This window comes from Microtus oregoni, unplaced genomic scaffold (genome assembly GCF_018167655.1).
Source record: "Microtus oregoni isolate MIOR12 unplaced genomic scaffold, Mior012 000001F_ref0000356, whole genome shotgun sequence".
NCBI lineage: Eukaryota > Metazoa > Chordata > Mammalia > Rodentia > Cricetidae > Microtus > Microtus oregoni.
Window position 1 is genome coordinate 91,584,692 of NW_024543060.1, and position 19,799 is coordinate 91,604,490.

The 19,799-nt window shown below is 46.2% G+C and overlaps 1 protein-coding gene across 3 annotated transcripts in view; it reads right to left on the bottom strand.

The window, feature by feature from the left end:
• Nucleotides 1-19,799, bottom strand: part of Slc41a2 (solute carrier family 41 member 2) — a 76,110-nt gene that overhangs the window by 15,906 nt on the left and 40,405 nt on the right. For all 3 annotated transcript variants that reach the window (XM_041665105.1, XM_041665113.1, XM_041665121.1), the window contains exons 7-8: nt 11,700-11,847; nt 9,665-9,744 (exon numbers count right to left, since the gene is read on the bottom strand). In XM_041665105.1, coding sequence (XP_041521039.1) covers nt 9,665-9,744; nt 11,700-11,847 — 228 coding nt within the window. The remainder of the gene's footprint in view (nt 1-9,664; nt 9,745-11,699; nt 11,848-19,799) is intronic.

Below are 19,799 nucleotides of genomic sequence, written 5' to 3' on the forward strand. Positions count from 1 at the left end.
TCCTGAATTTCTTGTAAACAACTTGTTTTCCCCTGATCTGAGTGCCTACAGCTGCTCTGAGCACGAGACCTTCAGGAGTTCCTGATGGCAGGAGAGTGGTTTCTGGTGGGTTTGGCTGGGGCGTGGCTATCTCTATATAATCTGCCCCTGAACACAATAAGGGAGGCATTCTTGGGGAATTCAAGGATGATCCATGTTGCTGTCTCTCTGGCTGTGTGTGTCTGTGTATTCTAAACCTTGCCCGAAACTCACGGACTGGGTAATAGCGCACAGAGCGCAGACACTGGGGCGCGGTGTGCGACACCCAGAGGGTTTCCGAACCAGGTGCTAAGGGCCAGCAGCTTTGATGAAGTCCTCTGCTGTGGACTGTCACTATGGGGGTTTGAACGGGGAATGGCCCCCCACAGAAGGATCAATGTTTGAATGATCACAGACCCATCCTCTGAGACTGTAGGCAAGTCCCAAGTTAAACACTTTTTTTTATGAGTTGTCCTGGTCATGGTGCTTAGTCACAGTGGCAGAAGTAACTAAGATCTGCACCCACTGGAACCCCAGTGTCTCAGGACGGCAGGGCTGCTAAGATCTGCACCCACTGGAACCCCAGTGTCTCAGGATGGCAGGGCTGCTAAGATCTGCACCCACTGGAACCCCAGTGTCTCAGGACGGCAGGGCTGCTGAGATCTGCACCCACGGAAACCCCAGTGTCTCAGGTCAGCAGGGCTCCTTGCTTTCTGATATGGCTGGGGTTGCTGCTGGAAGATGGACTCTCTTCTGGACAGTTGAGGAGATGACTTGGAGGAACCAGCAACAGGTGAGTTAATGCGCGGGGAAAGCTAATATTAGCAGCTTCCAGCTAAGCAGCGGGCCTGGGAATATATAAGATTACATTCACGCCGAGCTGTGGTGGCACAAGCCTTTAATCCCAGCACTTGGGAGGCAGAGGCAGGGGGATCTCTGTGAGTCTGAGGCTAGCCTGATATACAAAGCAAGTTCCAGGATAACCTGGGCTACACAGAGAAACTCTGTCTCAAACAAACAAAAAAGATGTTGTCTCAAAAACTAAAATACAGGTTGAGAGACTGTCTCGCATCTAGTGAAATCATGGTATTCAACACATTGTAGGCTAGCTGGCTACAATCTTCCAAGAATTCTCTTGTCTCTGCTATAGGAGAGCCAAGAACACAGGTACACTCTATGGCACCCAGCTTTTACATGGGTTCAGGGGCAAGTCGAATCCAGGTGTTCGACACGACACCCACTGAGCTCTGGCCCCGGCCCCTGCCTAAGGACTTGTCTGTCAGGAGCTTATAACAACTATGCTTTTAAGCCTGGAATTTCCTAGTCAGAGCTCACCTTTGACAGCGAGCAGCGGAAGTGGAGCACCCCGTACCTAGCATGAACTGTACACGTGCTACATATCACGAACACAAGGACAGTGACTCACTCCCCTGATACCGAATTAATGCATCCCAGCAACTGAAAGTGGGGGTGCATTTGTCCTATAGAACTGAAGCACTGCCGCCGAGATTCTGGGGAGCAGAAAGGAAGAAACTGATTAACAGGGGGCCTTGTGATCGTTCATGGACCTCTGCTCACACTCTCAAAATGCAGCAGAATCTAACAGTAAGAACGTATTTGATACAGTGCAGAAGACTGCAGGTAACATTTTTAAACAGCGGCTATTTCCACAGAATGCACACACCGCAGGAACTGTTTCCTCCCCTTCACTCTGGGGACTCTCTGGGGTAATGTTCCATCTGGTGTTCTATTAAACATGGAATGCTTCAGTGCAGATATAGACGGCATACACTATTGGGCTTCAGCCGATTACCATCATGGTGATTTTCCTGAGACTGACCTATTAATGATCACTTGTAGCTCTGAGAGCCACGGATGACTGGGTAGAAATCTACAGAAGCACCGTTATCACTTCCGTGTTACCATAGGGATGGCAATGACGTCATCTTCCTCAGTCACTTTAGAAAGCACTGGTGCTGCTTCTCCAGAAGTGGATACAATGTTGCTAGGGAAGAGACTAGGAAAGTAGCAGCTTTTCATGGTCTTGTCAGGGTTGCCCATTATAGTTTTTAATTCCGGCAAAGTTATTACCTTGGAATAGCTTCTTTGATGTCAAAGAATGCTTCCTTGGTACTGTTTTAGACACTGTTGCTTTTAAGATCTTGTTATTAACGCAGCTTCTGAATTATTTAAGTTCTACAGACACTAACTGCATTATTAAAGCTACCAGAGAGCATCTAAAGATAGTCTTGTATAAATTAAAAACATCAGGAGAACCAGGCTGTCAATACACTAAGCAGTGAGACTCCTCGGTGTCCGCGGGACTGATGTGAGGTGTAGCGCTAGGAGAAGCTCGTGAATGGTAAAACACCCGATGCTAAGATGGGATGATCAGCAGCTCGCCTAGGGTCTCCTCTGCAGCTCTTGCTGTTTCCAGTAAATGTTTCACACTCATATCATGGGCTGTATTTCAGATTCTATCAAGATTTTTTTTTGTACATTTTCAAAGGAACCCAATACAAAAGTTCATTTCCTTAAAAAGCAAACTACGCTCCTAATCCTAGCCTGGTCAGTGATCTGGCACCTTCCACATGGGTCCGCATGATCACCCTCCAGGGCTCCCCCATCAGCGCTCAGAGGCGATCATCCTCAGTTTCTAGAAACGCACAGGGATGGAGAGACACGCCCTCCGTTTTCATCTGCTTCAAGGGCAGGCAAAGCCCCTTTCATTTGGATAAGGGCAGGCACATTTAACTCCTACTCCCCACCCCCCTTTATTTACTGCTTCTTACGAGTACACTGTGCAGAAGCTGGCTAATAACTGACCGAGTCTCTCTCTGTATTTTCCACCCTAGCTCATGATGTTTTAATGAGGGCAGAAATAGGTTCAAGTGCAGGGGAGAAATACTGTATTTCCTTAATGTATACAGTATAAATATTCTCTATACATATATGTAATATAACCATGTGGTAAATATGTATAACTTTATACTATGCAATATGTATATAATAGATATAAGAAGATACACATAATGTTTATTTATATAGCCATCTTTAGGGGAGATTATTTTAAATGGCTCCTTCAGAAAGTGATAATGAAAAAACCAAACCAGCTTAAAGAACACTGTCGTAGTGAGAACATCCCACCCAGCATGTAGAAATGAGTTACCTACCATTGAGACAACCCACTAAATCCTTAGAACTATGGCCACAAGTGGCTCCTTCACCCCAAGGCATCTGCCCGGCATTATGGCTTTCTTCTTTATGCACCACGGCATGAAAAGGTTGAGAAACACTCCTGGGGAAAACCTATTCGGCTCAGGACGAGTGAGGCTGTCAGCTGAAAGTCCCTTCTCCTTCATCTCCCTCCACACCCCTTAGCCCTGTCTCCACCAGACTCTCCTCAGGGATCTTTCTCACTTGTTCTAGCACGGCATGGCTGGCCTGTCTTTCCAAGGCTACGTGGAAAGGATTTATTGAACTCAGGTTTTCGGGCTCGGTGGCAAGTACCTTTCCCCACTGAGCCATGCCACAGGCCCTCAGCTCTTTCTCCTGCCTGCAAATAATTCGCTCTTGAATCCTCACCTCTCTCACTTAACATCTAAAGATGCTTTGCCTAGAGATTCCTACATAAAGAGTTCGGGGAGCAGAACACACAGAAGAGCTGAGAAGTTAATACTAAGCCATTTCTCTAGTTATAAACAAGAGCCTTATTAAGGACAGAAATAAGTGTTGCTACCATTGCTAAAATTTTATATAAATTGAAGGAACCATTTTTCTCCTTAAATATACCTTAACAGTTCCCTCTACCATCTACAGATTTGTTTTATGATCTAAGCTGTGTTATTTAACATGATAATTTCCTCTGATTCAGTGGCATGTAGTTTACAGCAAAATGAAAATTTACCCCTTAACGCATACATTTATTCACTCACCCATCGCCAGATCTCGACACTGTGGCCATTACTCAGGGTTGGAGGAAACAGAACTCATCATTCACAATAAACACGGGGTGCTGCGCAATCGCTAAAGGCGTGGGGGAGCACACAAAGGGGATGAACAACTCTGGCCCTCGCCTTGCAGGTGCACCGCTGCGATTGCATCTGGATGGGGGCGGGTCCGGAGGGGGGGTCTGGAGGAACAGTCAGTGCACTGTAGATGCGCGAAGGAGAACCAGAGCATGGTGTGAAAGTGGGGCGCCTGGCTGAGAGATCACAAGCCACTCAACAAGGGGGACTTCATTCATTGTGGGCGGGGAGGTGGGGTGACCCCGAGAGGCAGAGTGTTGGGTAGACCAGGCCCAGTGGCCAGTGTGTTGGGCTAAGTAACTGATGCTTCATTCTCCAGGAAACAGAAAGGGAACTCTGTTCTTAGAGTGATGGGCACAATCTGGTTTGTGAAGATGATGATGATTATATCTTATTATTAACTTTGTCTGTGTGTGACAGGTACATGCTATGACATGCCTGAAAGAGTCAGGGGACCACTTATAGGAGGTGGTTCTCTCCTACCTTGTGGATCCTGGGGGATTGTACTCTGTCTTGGTGGCGAGTACCTTACCTCCACTGACCATCTCACCAGCCAAGATTATTTTTGATAGCAAATAATCACAGGATAGGGCTGGAGAGATGGCTCAGCCCTTAATAGCACTGGCTGCTCTTCCTGAGGTCCTGAGTTCAATTCCCAGCAACCACATGGTGGCTCACACCATCTGATCTGGTGGCCTCTTCTGGTGTGCAGGCAATCATGCAGGCAGAACACTGTATACATAACAAATAAATCTTTTTTAAAAAAGGTTTACATGATGGCAGGATAAATGGAATGAGTGAAGGACCAGCCAGAGAAGTAATTTATGGAGATCTCCTCAGGAAAACTACTGACCAAATGTCGGGATAAAAAGGCAAAGTGCACCCTTCTTCTACAACCCTCCTGGCCCCACTGAAGCCCCCTCGCCCTGGAAGGCAGCTGGCCATGCCATTCTGGGAATCGGGGGCGATCTTCACTCCCCTTCCCGTCCTTCAGTTCCAATTCTCTGTCTCATGTCCAGTAGGCACAGCCGTATGTGATGGGGATGGCGGATGTCATAGAGCCAGCACAGCTGTTTGGCAACGATCTAGCAAAGCTGAGCCACATGGCCGCCGTGCCACCCGTGGTCTCCATCTCCACCTCTGGCATTCTTGAGAGACTTTCAATATTGGTACCAGTTAGGAATGTTGAACTGGCAGAAATTTTCTTCTGAATCATTTATGTCTTCTCCCAGGGCAGTCCTGAGCAAACTATTCCTCCCCCTCCCTACTTTAGGGAAATTATCCTTATCTACTTGAAGGTCTTCCTTACGCCAGAGTTCTCTTTACAGGGCCGTGAGACATTTTTGAAACATCTGTCCCTGTACTTACTCAGGAACGAGATAACCAAAACAAAGGGAACTTGAAAAGGTCAACCAGACTCAGTGGGCTGGAGGAACTGGCCACAGATCAGACGGCGTGCCCCTCCCCACTGTACACCCAGGCAATCACAGGGCTTACACAGCAAGGAAGTTAGATTAGCTGAAATTACTTCTGTCCGACACAGAGACTTATACTGATGGGCAAAGAATGATGTAGAAAGACAATAAAAGTGTTCTATAAAGGTATAAAATATAAACATTGTATTATGCCAGAATTTGATTATAACTGCAGCAGCTTTGGCCTGAGGATATTTCTTGGGCACTCTGACTATTAAGAGTTAATAATAAACTGCTTAGGACATGGCAGCGTGCCCAGGATGGCTTGAAGATGGTTTGGTCAAATGTCCTTGTAGCTACAGAATCAACCGGCCTGAGAACGACTTGTATATGCCTCTAGATTCTTAAAAATCGGGTTATGGGGTTAATGGGTAAAAATGATAACTCTGTTTATCAATGATGTCAAAACTTGAAGGGAAACAATTGGAAATGATGACTCTGTTCTGTCACAGTTTATTACTTGATGACCAAGAGGAAATGAAACACATGTCCAAAGACAAAAATGACATGTTCTCTGTTTTAGAACAACATGAACGTATCCCTGCTTACTGAATTCTGTACAAATAGAGAAGCTCCCTGGCTGCCAGTCAGTCAGGCTGCACGGTTCTCCAGACCACCATGGCCTGGCTCACGTCCTTCCCTGACCAGCTCCTCACATCCCCTGCGGGGACCCGTCCACCGGTCGGGGATGATCACCTGCACCCAGTCCTATAGCAGAACTCCTGCAGGGCCCGTCTTCCCTCTCTTCCTCCATTCCCTCTGCAGATCCTCAGGACAGACCCAGCTTTCTTCCCTCCTGTGGACCCTCTCAGCCCTGTGCCCTTCTAGCCCATCACCATACCTTCCTTTGAGCTCCCCTATACCTAGCAACGAGTTCTAACTGGGTCCCCCAGTAGCCACACCTGGCAGGGACTCAGAAGCATCCCTACCAGGCCATTCACAGCCTCCACATGGTCCTAAGATCACAAAAAGGCAACAGAAACTGAGGAACAGAAAACCACACCAAAAAGACAAGACCAGGTATCAACACCAAGAATTACAATCATACAGCTGGAGCAAAAACCAAGCACTTAAAAATAGCCATTTAAGTTCAAGGACCTTAAAGGAGATATGAATAAATACATTAGTGAAGTCTGTGAAAATGCAAACAAAATAGAGATGGAAATAGTTTTAAGATGTGGGAGTAGAAATAGAATCTCTTAGGAAAGCCAAAACTGAGGGGAAACTGGAACTGGAAAATTTAGGAAGTCAAATAGGATCCTCAGAGGCCTTAAAGCCTCACCAACTGAACGCAAGAGCCAGAAGAGAATCTCAGGCACTGAAGACAAGATAAAGATGGGTATCTCAGTTAAGGAAAATGTTAAATTTTAAAAAAATCCAGACATAAAAGATCCAGAAAATCTGGGACACCATGAAAAGACCAAATTTAAGAATAAATATGAAGGAACAGAATAAGAAATCCAGGCACAGAAAATATTTTCAACAAAAATCATAGAAGGAAATTTCCCTAACTATCAAAGTACAAGAAGGTGACAGAGCTCCAAAAGGAAAATGGGAAAGAAAAGGAAGTCCCTTTACCACATAATCATCAAAACACTAAACATAAAGAACAAAGAATATTCGAAGCTGCAAGGGGAAAAAGCCGAGTAACACAAGGCAGACCCACAAGAATCACACCGACTTCCAGCTGGAAGGTCCTGGACGGGTTGCTGCAGACTCATGGATGCTAGCCCACAATACTAAACCTGGTAAACTGACTGTGTTCCCGTGGATGCCCTACACTCTAACACAAACTAGAAGTGATAAGTTGTTAAAAAAAAAAAAAAAGAACATGAAGGTTGCGGGGGTGGGGGGACGTAGAGGGGACCTGGGAGTAGTCAGGGGCAGGAGTAGGGACAGGATATGATCAAAATTGTGTGATGTTCTCAAAGAATTAATCCAATATTTAAAAAGGAAATAGATATGGGTAAACTCAGAGACAGAGTGACTGCCCACAGCCATGCCAGGTCCTAGGCTCATCCCTCAACTCCATTAATAAGTAAGTAAACAATATGTAATCCCCAGTTCTGTGGTTCATCATGCATGATCTTGGGAAGAAGGTCAGATCCAGACATTCCAATGCTTCCAGCAGAAGATGGTAACACAAGGACGGCCTACAATATCCTGCCATCAAGAATTCTGTTAACTTAATGTTGACCGAATTTAACTGACCACAGAACTCACTTCTCAAATCACACTTCCTAACATCTCACACAGAAGCCTTGTCATTTACTTTCCCTGTGATGTTACCTATCCAATCCGGGTCAATCCGACCACACTTCCAGCTAAGGACTCAAGAGAGCAGGAGCAGGTGCGAGGAAAAGTGTCGCTATTCTGGTGGGGAGGATCAGAGTAAGCATGGTAAGAGCTTGGCACCTCTGATCGGATCACTGAGTCCAGTAATCTAAGAGTCTTGAAAGACACTGGGATTTGGATTTGATGTGACACACAGGAGAAAGCCACCGAGAAGCTCACCTTCTGATTGACAGGACACAGACGAGGCTTATGGAAGAACAATGTGACCAAACTAGGAACAAATGCCTCGCAGGTTAATGGGAGACCAAGCAGAAAATATACCTGCAGCTAAGACAGTTGAAAAGAAGTCTCTGTTTGTACTGTGCTCAGTCCTAGCTAAGGGGTAAGTCCCCGACATCCTGTGTGTCTACGTGTGATCAAGAGTAGGCTCCGTTTCTCAGGTCTGGAGCACACTGTTTGCAAGCCTATCCACTGGATGGACATCTTGTCCTTGTCCCTTCCCTCCTCATTGTATCCATCTAATAATGTACAACCGCCAACCCTCCCACCCCTGAAACACTTTATCTCCCCCATAAGAGGGACTCTCAAATCCCAACTCAGGGAGGCAGCCAACTGGCCAGGTCTGGGTGCACCCCAAAACACAGCTTGTGTTATTTGGAAAATTGTGGGCTTGTTTTTTCTCCTTGCAAACAGTAAGTTTAATGCTAGCAAATTCGTGGCAGCTGCACTGGGCAGGCAGTAACTCAGGAAAGGTATTCCCTTATCCAGATGGACGGCCTCAGCGCGACAACCTCAGCCTGCGTGGACAGACAGGCCGCTGTACACGCAAGTGAATGAGGGGACAGTGGACAGTTTGGTGATGTTAAGTCAAAGAGGAGAACCAGGTAGAAAGAATCAGACGGTTCCATGGTTTTAAGGACGGATGCCAGGAGGGAAATGGTGGCACCAGACAGCTGGGAGAGAGATCTGTATGGGAAAAGTCTTTGACATTCTAAAGGTAGACGAAAATTACAACATTCAGTAGAAATTTTAGATCTAAAATTAGACTTCTGCAGAACATGTCATTATATAAATTTTTATGTAAATATAGAAAGTCAATTCTTTGTGTGTAGGGGTGGGGCGTTTAGAGACAGGGTTTCTCTGTAAAAAGCCCTGGCTGTCCTGGAACTGACTTTGTAGACCAAACTGGCCCTGAACTCACAGATATCCACCTGCCTCTGCCTCCCAAGGGATTAAAAGAGTATGCTACCATGCCCAGAAATAAGAAGTTAATTATGCCAAGTAGAATTACTTTTTAAATTACGTCGATCTAGTCTATACTAAAGCTCAACTTCATGCTCACCAGAAGAGGTGAATTAAATTGTCTTATTAAGTGAGCTTCATACAAAATCATACTATTTTAACATGATTCTTTAATGTATGTATTATACATATTTAATATAAGGATTATAATTTCCATTGTGAAGGCAAGAAAATGATGAGGTCAGGTTTCCAGGTGTCAGTGGAGCGGCTGCTCTTAGTGAGTGGCCTGAACTTAGCCGAGAGCCAAATCTGGCTAATTCTGCTTCTTCTAAGATAACCAGCAAAAGCAAATATAATACCAACTTAGAACCGGAATTCTGCATTCTGTCGCACTGGCCTTACACGTCAGGAGCGCCTGTCTAACCAACACGGAACAAACACGACTGAGAAACGGCTCTTTTCCAAACAGGGTTGTATGTACTGAGACCAGGGAAGAGGTTTCCACTCTGAGGTACATCTGAGTTTGAAGGAAGAAATGGAAGGAGTAGGAAGACATGTGGGCTCCTGAGGGTGATGTCACCGTGAGGCAGTACTTTCCGGGCTTACCGTTGATAACTGGCGTGTAAACGACAATCCCAACCAAGTTCGGGTCAGATACAGTTGTGTCCAGAATAAGGCCCCCAATGCTGAAAGAAAGAAAACCATGGATCAGGGAAGAGAAATGGAAAAGAGTCTCCAGTTGCTCTGACATTCAGACACTCCCACCTTGTACAGTACAATGTTAATGCAATATAAAAATCAGGCAAAAAGAAGAATATTCAAAGTAGAAATCAATGTTATCAGTAAAAAACTGGAAATAAAACATGGCCATGAAGGCAGGAGAGGCGCTCAGTGGGTGAGAACTGGCTATTTAAACACAAAGTCCTGAGTTTAAAGCCTATGTAAAATCTCTGCAGTGGGAGGCAGACACAGAAGGATCTCAGGGGCTCACTAGCCATGCCAACCAATCAATCAGCAATCACCAGGTACAGTGAGTGCCTGTCTCAAAACTAAGATAGACAGCAAATATAGGGTGTGACAGATGAAGACCCCCTGAACCCGGTGTTGACTTCTGGCCTCCACAGATGCACACCTGGGCACATACAGTACACACCCAGTCTACACACTAAAGCAATAATAAATACCATAACCAACAGGTAAAATGTGAGTGCATTAGTTTTTGTTTGTTTGTTTTACATATCTTGCCCCCACCCCGTCTGGGGAACAGGGTCTTGCTATGTAGTCCAGATGGCCCTGAACTTATAGCAATCCCCCTGTCTCAGCCTCCCAAGAGCGGGGATAATAGGCATGTGTCACAATTCCCAGGTTACAGTTTGTTAACTTCACTAACCTACAAGAACGCCCTATAAGGCGTTGTCAACTACTTCAACGCTTCAAACAATGGGATGAATGGTCCCTTCATATTCTTCTGCACAGAGTATCTTTTGTTTTGTTTTGTTTGAGACTGGGTCTCACTATATAGGCCTAGGCTGGCCTGGAGCTTGCTAGTAGACCAGGCTAGCCTCAAACCCCTAGAAACCCACTGTCGTCAGCCCCTAAGTGCTGGATCATCATCATATTTTTTCATCATGTCATCTACTACTCTTGCAATTTAAGAGCTAGTTCGTAAACAGCGTCTTTCCATCTTTAAGGCAAGCAGGCATCGGAGGGGCGGTTCTAAAACTAGGTGGATTACAATCGTATGACCAGAGAGCTGTAGTGATGAAAAGAGCTGAGCTTGAGAAGTCTGGGAAATGAGATGGGGTTTTAAGAGAATAAGTGGCAAACCACACGCGTTCAGTATCTTGGTGGAGCGTGGAGGCTTGTTTAAGCCTTTATTAATTGTTCACCTTCAGTCTGTGGTTCATGTACCGTAAGACACAGCCAGTCCCGTCACCCACGGTCACCTGCTGCCTAAATCTTCCAGGGATTGCAATCTCCCTACAGCAAAACGATCCACACGCTGTCGTAGGATGACCGAAAGTCCTGGCACCCTCTGACGGTGGTTCTTAGCCCCGTGCCCAGACCCTCTGTGCCCTAGGGATCCGTTCAGTTCCCGCCGTAACTTCTTCGCTGGTGAGTGGCACACAGAGACACTAGTTCTCATTTTCAGGCTTAGCTCTGACTTCTGCGGTAGATGAGATGTAAATCTCACAGCTTCCACAAATGCCAGCCCACGGGGAGCCCTTCCTGATACAGCCAACCCGCGAGGTCGCCATCAATCACCTCCACAAAGCTGGTTTCTAATTCTTAGAGACATCTTCCTCCCACGCTCGGGAAAGCTGGTGTCGCGAGCAGAGGCACTGCTGTCACCCCCCACCTCCTCGCAAGGGTCTCCCGTGCTGAATTCTGATCTCTGTGTTATCCAGATCCAAAGCTCGCACACGATTCTTAGTTCACCACATTTTGCAAAACGTTCCTACTCTTTCCCAGATGACTTTGTTATCCAGTGCAGACTGAACATCTTTCCACAGCAGCAGAAATGTAACAGTGATATTCTGGGTCACGGATACCCCATTCTGTAACCCTGCTGGGATTCCTGTGAGTGATGCCTCACTGCTAACCCATGGTCGCGCTCCCGCCCCCCACCGCCAGCACTCACCTGCTTATGACCATGGCTGTTATGACGGGCTCCCAGCCAGAGTGGAGCACAGTCCTGGTAGCTGGGTGTTTGGCAGCTATTATAACCCAGATAGGTGTCAGAGCCAAGAAAAAGGCACAAACTAATGGAGAAATGTAATAATATGTCTCTAGAATAAAGAAAAGAAGACATTTCAGCCCTTCCTCTTTCCAACAGAAAATCTGAATAACAAAAGAAGCATTTTTATCAAGTTTATTATTAAACATATTAAGTGTCTAACATTTTATATATACCCAAGATTTAGAACAGTAAATAAAACCCAATGCCAAGAATGGCGGCTCATTTCCCCTAAGCCAGCAATCAGGAGGCTGGAGATGGGGAACCACACAGTTAGGGCCAGCCTGTGCTACACAGATACTCTTTTAAACTATCAGCTCATATAACCTAAAGAACAACATTAATGTCCCAAACATTCATTATGAGATATCAACACAGCCTACACAGAAGAGCAAGGACACCAGGATGGACAACCAACATCAGTTGCCAACTTGATAGCTGCCCAGGCCTTGCTGTGCTTCTCTGTGGCACACGTCTGGGTCACAACTGTTCATCCGGCCTCCATTTTCCGCCTCCTTACTGACGGCAGGCTTGGCTGCCCAGCATGTCACAGGCATGATTCACGCCATTTGTAAACAAAATTTTACGTGAGTTTTCAGAAATGACTGAAAGGTGTGTGTGTGTGCGTGTGCTTTTGTGTGAACTATCTCCCAACACCAGACAAAAGACGCTGCAAGATCAGAGACAAGTTGCCTCAGCTTTCTTCCTAAAGGCCCAGAGAGGGAGGCTGGGGAGACACCAGTCCACAGGACAGAGCAGGGGAGGAAACAAGCAGAGGAGGAGCTTGGGAAGTGAATGCCGAGCATGTGTGCGCAGAGTGAACTCCGTGAACATGGGCCACTAAGGCAAAAACCCTAACAAAGCCTGCAGACACAGGGCCGTGAAGAACCCAACAGCAGAGGAGAAGCCCCTTGAACACTGAGAGCCACAAGCAGAGAGCGGAGAAAGGGCCATCTGAGGAGGACGACACTGGCCTTGCAACGAGGTCTGCTCTACTCTTCCCCAGCATAACTCTGAAGCAGGCTCACGGATCGCAAGCTAAGCCACAGTCAGCAGCCGACATAATGAAGTCCAGCGCAGCATACGGAAAACAGACCTGGACATGGAACAGCCCTGTGCCCCCCGGTGCTCAGCAGCCAACCAAGCTTGGAATGTGTGATGGCATGACAATCTCTGCAACATCTTACATTAGGGCACTTTTCTCATCATTTTTTTTCAAGTACCTAAAGTACTTTTTACGAGTCTAGCAAACTAAATGTATAAATAAGGTGATTTTCTTGGTGTAGTAGTGCACATATAATCACAAGTTCAAGGCCAGCCTAGGCCACAAAAGGACATCACCAAAGAAAGCAGGCTGGCAGGAATGTTCAGAACAAAGGGCTTGCAGCCAAGCCTGACACATAAGCTGGATCCTGAGCCAACTGGGAGGAAAGCTCCACATGAGCACTGTGGCACACGTAGACACACACACACATAGACACACACACACACACAGACACACACACACATAGACACACACACACACATAGACACACACACACACAGACACACACACATAGACACACACACACATAGACACACACACATAGACACACACACACACACACATAGACACACACACACATAGACACACACACACATAGACACATACACACAAAGACACACACACAGACACACACACACATAGACACACACACACACATAGACACACACACACACAGACACACACACACTCACTTCTTTAAAAAGGAAAATGAAAGGGCTGGAGAAATGGCTCAGGGTTTAAGAGCACTGGCTCCTCTTCCAGAGGACTGAGGTTTAATTCCCAGCACCCACATGGTGGCTCACAACCATCTGGAACTCCAGATCTAGGGGATCGATTCCCTCTTCCAGCCAGTCTCCATAGGCATGTCACCCAGGTCCTCAGCCCTCCTATTCAACACAGGATGTCACACGGGTCCTCAGCCCTCCTATTCAACACAGGATGTCACACATGGGGTCCTCAGCCCTCCTAGTCAACACAGGCATCTCACACACACGGTCCTTAGTCCTCCTATTCAACACAGGATGCCACACACGCGGTCCTCAGCCCTCCTAGTCAACACAGGATGTCACACACGCGGTCCTCAGTCCTCCTAGTCAACACAGGCATCTCACACACGCGGTCCTCAGCCCTCCTATTCAACACAGGATGTCACACACGCGGTCCTCAGTCCTCCTAGTCAACACAGGCATGTCACACACGCGGTCCTCAGCCCTCCTATTCAACACAGGATGCCACACATGGGGTCCTCAGCCCTCCTATTCAACACAGGATGTCATACACGCAGTCCTCAGTCCTCCTATTCAACACAGGATGTCACACACGGGGTCCTCAGCCCTCCTATTCAACACAGGATACCACACACGGGTCCTCAGCCCTCCTAGTCAACACAGGCATCTCACACATGCGGTCCTCAGCCCTCCTATTCAACACAGGATGTCACACACGGGTCCTCAGTCCTCCTATTCAACACAGGCATCTCACACACGGGGTCCTCAGCCCTCCTATTCAACACAATGTCAAATTTCACCTCGAGTTTCAATGACTTATCATTGGGGGTTCTCAGATGTATAATTTTTAAGGTCATATTTTGTTTTTTTTTGTTTTTGTTTTTTGTTTTTTTGTTTTGTTTTTTTTTTTTAGAGTTAGGTGATCAATTCTGATGCAGTGTGTTTAGTCTTTATGTAGCTGCAACCTGAGGAAAGACAGCCTCTGTTCCAGATCACCAACCAGGGAAGATCCTCCCATCTCCATGTTGGGACCCTCTGAGACCAGACCCTCCAAACTTCCAATCCCTGGAAGTTTTTCTATGCATACAGGCGGAACACATAACAATAAAACTGTCAAATGTGAAAGATGACAGTTTTTAAATAAATATCTATATAACATGTACAACTTCTCTTAGCTCTCTAACAGGCAAACCACACAAAAGCGCATCACAACCACATAAACCAGAGCTCACAACCACAGTCGGCCTTCTCTTTCCGTCGGATCTTTCTTGCCCCATCTTTCCGTTCTTACTTTTCTGAAGTGTTACTAATCCCCAGAACTCTGTACTGAGCCAAGATCCTGTGCTATTTCACTAATCCTGAGTCCTCGTGGGGAGGATGCTTTTGCTACAATCAATCATATTCTCAGGCAGTCACCATGCCAAAGTCATTAGAGGGCCACTTGAATAAATTCTAATCGCATTAGCTACATCATTTTCAAAAGGAATAATGCACTTTGTAAGACAGTATTTACTCAATATCTATTATGTATATAGCACCAAGAGTACTACAAAAAATAAGTAAATAAAAAACCACGGTATTGTCAAGAATTCTGTATTTCAAACAGAAAGGTACAGTCACAGGTACTCTAATTATTGCCTAATCCACTGATGTCCTGCAGTGAACTAAATAGGCTTTAAAAACTGGGGGAGAGGAGTATTGTATTTAGACAAAGAGCTGTAATCACTGACCAAACACAAAGTCATGAAGGCCACCTCAATAAAGTGCTATAGCAATTCGGATAAGCACAGCTAGATAAGCACATGCATGCATGTATGTATGAAGGATGGATGGAAGGACGGACGGATAAGCAGGCAGATTGACTGACAGGGTCTCATAATGAAACACGGTTGGCCTAGAGCTTGCATGTAGCCCAGGCTGGATTTGAACCCAAGGTCCTCTTGCCTCAGCTTTCCCCGTGTTTGGATTACAGGCATATCTCTAGCTCACACAAATCTTTACTGATATAAAGAAGCACAACTGAGCTCTGCACTGTTGATCCACATCCTGAAACCTTTCTAGTAGTTTTAAAACCCTTTTGGTGGAATCCCCATTTTTCTGAAGCATACATAGGACCATGTCATCTACAGACAGGGATAACTACCCTTCCTTGGACTCCCTTGATCCCCTTTTGTTTCTATTGCTCGTTAGTTCCTCTAGTGTGATGCTGAGCAGAACTGAGAGTGGGCGCTCTCGCCCTGCGTCACCACAGAGGCCGTGTTTCTCTCATGTACTTTTCACTGTTTGCTCTTGGTTTTCCGAGGTGGCATCAGCTCTGTCCAGCAGAGTTCCTGGCCGATAATTTCTTCCAGGTCTCCAGCTTTGCTATCAGGCTGAGATGCCAACCTCATGAAACAGGGTTGGATGTGTTCTGCCGGATGCTTCCTGGAAGGATTTGCTTTCTGGGGTTAATTTTTTTCAGCATTTATTTGTGTGTGTATTTGGGTTGTTGAAATAAGGTCTACTTTAGCCCAGGCTGGCTTCACACTCATGCAAACCTGTTTTCTTTTTAGTTACTACTCCAGTCTACCTGTCTCACCAAGACTTCTATTTCTTCCTGACTCAGCTTCATGGGTGGATGCTTATAAAAGTGTATCCACTCCCCAGAGGCTAGGCTTTCAGCATCTAATTCTTCCTAACAGCCCCCGGGATCCTTTCCATTCTGGGGTACCGACTACAATGTCTGTGCTTTCCTTTCTGGTCTTACTTAGAGTCTTTTCTCTTCTTAGTCAAAACTAAGACGGCTGTCAGTCTTTTTCATTTAAGAAAAACCAACCCTTCGTCTTGCTGGTTTGTCCCATAGCTTTCCTGCTTGGTTTAACCATGCTCGTCCTTACTTCTCTCCTGCAGAGCTTGGGTTTAGTGTGTTCTTTCCCCAGTTTCCTGCCGTGTAGCCTTAGGATGCTTACATCTTCTATAACACAGGTGGTTACAGCTATAAGCTGGGAGCGTCCTCCTTAGAGTTACGTGTGTGGCATCCCTGAGGTTTCTTAGAACTACCTGTGCAGTATCCCGTAGGTTTTGGAACATGGTTCCTCCATTCTCACCTGGCTTAAGATGTTTCCATTTGAGTTCTTTGAGCCACCGCTAGTTTGAGGTGTCCCACTGAACTTCTATACATTTACATAGTTTCCACTTTTCCTCTGCCACTGCTTTCTAGTTTTACTCCATCACGGCGTCGATAAACATGACACGATTCCTAAACTTGTTAGGATGTGTTACATGGCTTAATGTGGGGTCTATTCTAGGAAATGACCTATGTGCAGGAGAAGAATGCACACCACGTGACTGTTGAGGGGACCATTTTGTAGACTGTCAGGCTGGTGTGAACAAGTGTCCACTTCAAGTCCGGCATTTCTTTACTGCACTTCCGTCCAGATGAGCTACCCATTGTCAAAGTGAGGTCCTGAAATCCCCACTGTGTACATTGTCCAACCCATTAATAACTCTCCTACATTTGGGAGCTCTGACGTTGGATACGTACATATTTACCACTGCTGTGTCCTCTTCATGGACTGACCCCGTGGAATTTTCCCCTGTGTCGGCTTCTTGGAGCCACGGAGTTCGTGGCCTCTCTAGCCAAAGTTTACAGCTACCAAAAAGATCCTCCTTTCTTCTCTAAACGCTGCTTAGTGTTTCCAGGGTAGTACAGGGATTAACGGTGTTTCCAAGGACCGGGCTTCTCAGCAAGATGAACGGGATCTTAGAACTGAAATGTGCCTGCTTCTAATCTCTGTATTCAGAATGAAAAGGCCAGGTGCCTAACTGCCGATCTTCTGAGGCCCCCTAGTGCTCAGGATGCAGACACTTTGGCAAGAGAAACACAATGACATTTCAGAACACCTGCAAGCTGTTAAATTAACTGCAGAATTAACTGGTAGCCCGTTTAAAAAGAAAATCCCTTGGGGGCATCAATTACACAGATGAAATGAGAAGGGTCTGAAGCATTGCAAAGCCAACTTTGCAAAGTCAACTTTCAGACGACAAATGAAGGCCTGGAATATCCTAAACAATACTTAATAATACTGTGTTCTACGCTAAGGGGACTGCGTTTTCTCTTACTCCTCACCCCAGTACCAGTGCGGCACAGTGCAAGGTCTCGGGGTCAACCCTCGGCTCCACAGAACAACAAAACAAACAAACAAACAAACAAAAAAACAAATCAGGTAATGTCAGATTGCGGGTCCATGCCTATAATCCCAATACTCAGGGAGTGGAGGCAGCATGAGCTGGAGGGCCAGTCTCAGATACAGAGGCCCTCCCGAGACCCAGCCTTAACCCGGCACCACGGAACACTCCCAATATTGCAAGCTTTGGAGGAGAGTACACGAGGACCATAGCCGTTGTTGCTCTGTCTGCATAGGGGCTTTATCTGCGAGTGTGTGTGCACCAGGTGCGTCCCTGGGACACAGGGAGACCAGTCGAGGCCGTCAGATCACCCGTGACTGGAATCGCAGGCGCTTGTGCTGTCACATATCACGTTACAGCTGCCATGTGGGTGCTGGGACTCCAGGCATGCACCGCCACACCCACCCAGTTAATCTGTAGCATTTCTGTTCTCTTAATACTGCTGAGAAGAAATCATCCTCTTGTAGACGTGTGTGTGTGTGTGTGTGTGTCCGTTCTCTCTGATCGCCTCCTCAGAGCAGGAGAAACTTGAACTTCAAGAGTTAGTCAAAGGGGCACCAGGAGCCTTGCTCGGGTTCTTACTGGCCTCCTATTGATGACGGTCTTGAGACAGGGTCTCACATCCAGGCCCCAGATCCTCAGTACTCCTTCCTCAGCTTCCTCGCTGGGATGATGAGTGCACATTCCCACACCTGGCCAGACTACCTCCCTTCTCCAGTACAGTGAACAGCCTGGCCCTCGGGGTAAGGAGGACAAGTTGTTCACAAGTCTGTCTGTGGCTTGGGTGGTGAGTTTAACGGGGTGAGAGAATGAAAACACCACATTCTCCGAGACCAGATATAAGCTAACATTTACTCCTCGACTCTAGTGTCTGGGTCTAAACTGCATAACTCAGAGAAGGAAAAAGAGGAATCAATGTATTATCCCAGCAGCAAAAATTAGACAAGACTTAGGGTCATTTCTTTAATAAGAACTCCCCTTTTCTGCACTTCCTGTGAGAGGAGAGGGAACTGAGCACTCCCGAGCAACCGTCACTGCACCCCCAAGAGTGACAGAGCCACAGCCAATGAGAGCTCAATGACAGTTTATGGCACCAGCCCATCTACTGTCTCATGCACTGGTTCAGGCGATGCATCTCTGTCTTCAAGTGAGGAAAGATGTATCTGAGCACACACGGTCTGTGCCACCCATCAAACCAAAGTCAAGGCAGTGTCCCGTACTACACGAGGCCTTTCATGCCGCTGCCGGAGTCACACGGAGCTACTGCATTTGATGGGTTAAAGCCTATTTGGTTCAAAAGTACATCTGAAGTTCCTCTCCAAACTTCAGAATCGGACTATAAAGCTGAATAAAACCCATAGCAATCTGTGAATAAATATTTGCCTTGGGATGGCCTTGTAAATAATTTTATTATAGTAAAGTTGTGCTTTTTTTAAACTGGAAATCTGACACATGTACACACACACAACACACACACACACACTTGACATGTAAATGAAAACACAACGTTCTGCCTTTAACCCATGCCCACAGGTGAGGCTCACGCCCACTGGCTGTGGGCCCAGAACACATTATTCCCGCTAGGACAGCTCACTGGACTCTGCACATTTCCCGTCATGACTCATCAGGAACACGCACAAGATGACTCAAACTTCACTAGCAGTCAGCTAATTTTCAGATGTGTCTTTTGTTTTGTCTCTAAATGTCTGGAAGCTATTTATTAGCATGGGGTTTTGATGTGGGAAAAATAACTCATTGGTAAATAGGAAGGAAGGAAGGAAATACAGACACACAAAGACCATGATAACTCTGTATTCTCATATTCAAAACACTGAACAGTGCAGTGTGATTCCTAACTGGCTATCCAATGAGAAGAAAGCACAGAACCCATGCAGTACGGCAGGATTGTATTAAACTACTATAGTAGCAATGTGTAAAGCTGGGGGCATATATAACTTCTATGACCCTCCAGCTTCTGGTCTGAAATTCCAAAGAATACCTAGGTGTTGTATAGCACACACCTGTAACCAAATACTTGGGAGGTGGAATTAGGAGGCAGAAATA